The 1,994-nt window shown below is 42.9% G+C and overlaps 1 protein-coding gene across 1 annotated transcript; it reads right to left on the bottom strand.

Annotated features, from left to right (window-relative positions):
- Positions 1 to 320: 320 nt before the first annotated feature.
- Positions 321 to 1,274, bottom strand: LOC142860443 (olfactory receptor 1468). Its single transcript, XM_075991715.1, has one exon. It carries the CDS (start codon positions 1,272 to 1,274, stop codon positions 321 to 323), a length of 954 nt encoding a protein of 317 aa, XP_075847830.1.
- Between the last annotated feature and the right edge of the window lie 720 nt (positions 1,275 to 1,994).

Consider the following 1,994-nt stretch of genomic DNA (forward strand, 5'->3'; position numbering starts at 1 on the left):
AAAACTGACTCCAAGAAAGACATATATGTTCATTTATATTCTAACCCTAATCAGAGATTCTTCTACAAACACTGTCCAGATGGGATGTGGAGAGCTCGATGTGCTACACCTGGCCCACAGAATTTCTAAATGATAACCTATATTATATGGAGTTATTCTGTACACTAGTATTATTTATGCAGACACTTTACATATTGAACAATTCTAAAATATTTTGTTTGAACAGAAAGTTTTACGATGTAATGAAAGGGTCTACAATACCCAATATCAGTGTAAATATATGTACTATACAAGTTAATTTAAAATCCCAATAGGTACCATCATAGCCAGAAGAGAATTTTCTTCTTGGAAAGGACTCTAACTAGGGCCCCCTTAATGTCTCTGTTCCTTAGGCTATAGATAAATGGGTTCAGCATGGGAGTCACCACTGTATACATCATGCCCATGACAGTCTCCTTCACAGTAGAATTGTTAGCTGATGGACATAAGTACAGACCAATAACTGTCCCGTAGAAGAGTGAGACCACAGACAGGTGGGAACCACAGGTGGAGAAGGCTTTCCGGATACCTCGGGAAGAAGGAACCTTGAGAATAGAGGCAACAATTCGTGCATAGGACACAATGATGAGCACAAATGGAATGACAAGAATGATGCCTCCCATGATAAATATCACCAACTCGTTTACATGGGTGTCAGAGCAGGACAGCTTCAGCAGAGCAGACATGTCACAGAAAAAGTGGGGGATCACATTGTCCTCACAAAATGACAATCTGGCCATGAGCAGGGTGTGCAGCATGGCATGGAAGGTGGTCAGCACCCAGGACAGCACCACCAGACTCACACAGAGCTTGGGGCTCATGATGCTGGTGTAATGAAGGGGGAAGCAGATGGCCACATAGCGGTCATAGGCCATGGCCACTAGGAGGAAGCTCTCAAGGTCTGCAAAAAACAGGAAAAAGTACATTTGTGTCAGGCAGCCTGCATAAGGGATGGATGGAACTTGACTCTGCATGTTCTGCAGTAATTTGGGCATTGTGACTGAGGAAAAACAGAGGTCAGAGAAGGACAAGTTGCTGAGAAAAGAATACATGGGTGTATGGAGATGGGAGTCCAAGTGAATGAGGATGATGATGAGAAGGTTCCCCAGGACAGTGGTGAGGTACATGGCCAGGAACAGGGCATAGAACAGGCGCTCGTGCTCTGGAGGGATGGGCAGGCCCAGGAGGAGAAACTGGGAGATGACAGTTTGGTTCATTTTTGTGTTGCCCTGCATCTAGGATCTTTAAGAGAAAGTAAAATGTCCTTAATTGTAAAATACAAATGAAAACAAATATATGTGTGACACGTGATCTGTGAACATGTTCTCTATACTTAATTTCATCTTCATACCTGAAAGCTGACTCTGCAACCAGAATCAGCCCATGACTAAATCTCAGCCACCTAGCACAGCATTAGAAACACAACCTTCTCTCCCATCTAAAACATACTCACAGGTTATCCTGTGGTCTCCAGTTCTGATGACTCTACGACCATTCACTTTCACTGACTACTATTGGCTGTTTTTCTAACAGTATATTCCATGTCACTGCTCCCTGGAGTACATTTCTCAACAGTTTCCCTTGTGAAGATGAATGTCCAGCCCCAAATTGCTCTCATGACATCAGTTGTCATCTAAGTTTCATGGGCATACCTACCATCTTCCCTACCCCAGCATCAAGTGCTGAGTGATCAGTTATTCATGGTTCTACCAGGCCATCTTCAGATCAACAGACCTCATTTTCCCCTGGCATTTTCCTAACCCACCCCTCCACCTTTCATACCTTAGTGTGAATGGAATCTAGGCTCAAGTCAGAATCCTAAGAGTTTTCTTTCTTTTGTTTGTTTCTCTAACAATCTAGAAAGTTCTACAGATTCTGTGCTTCCCTTTATCCTGTATTTTTCTACCTTCTCTACTTCCTTATTTCTTTCCCTCTTCTTTATGTCTCTCCTTTCA

The sequence above is a fragment of the Microtus pennsylvanicus genome, chromosome 11 (assembly GCF_037038515.1).
Source record: "Microtus pennsylvanicus isolate mMicPen1 chromosome 11, mMicPen1.hap1, whole genome shotgun sequence".
Classification (NCBI taxonomy): domain Eukaryota; kingdom Metazoa; phylum Chordata; class Mammalia; order Rodentia; family Cricetidae; genus Microtus; species Microtus pennsylvanicus.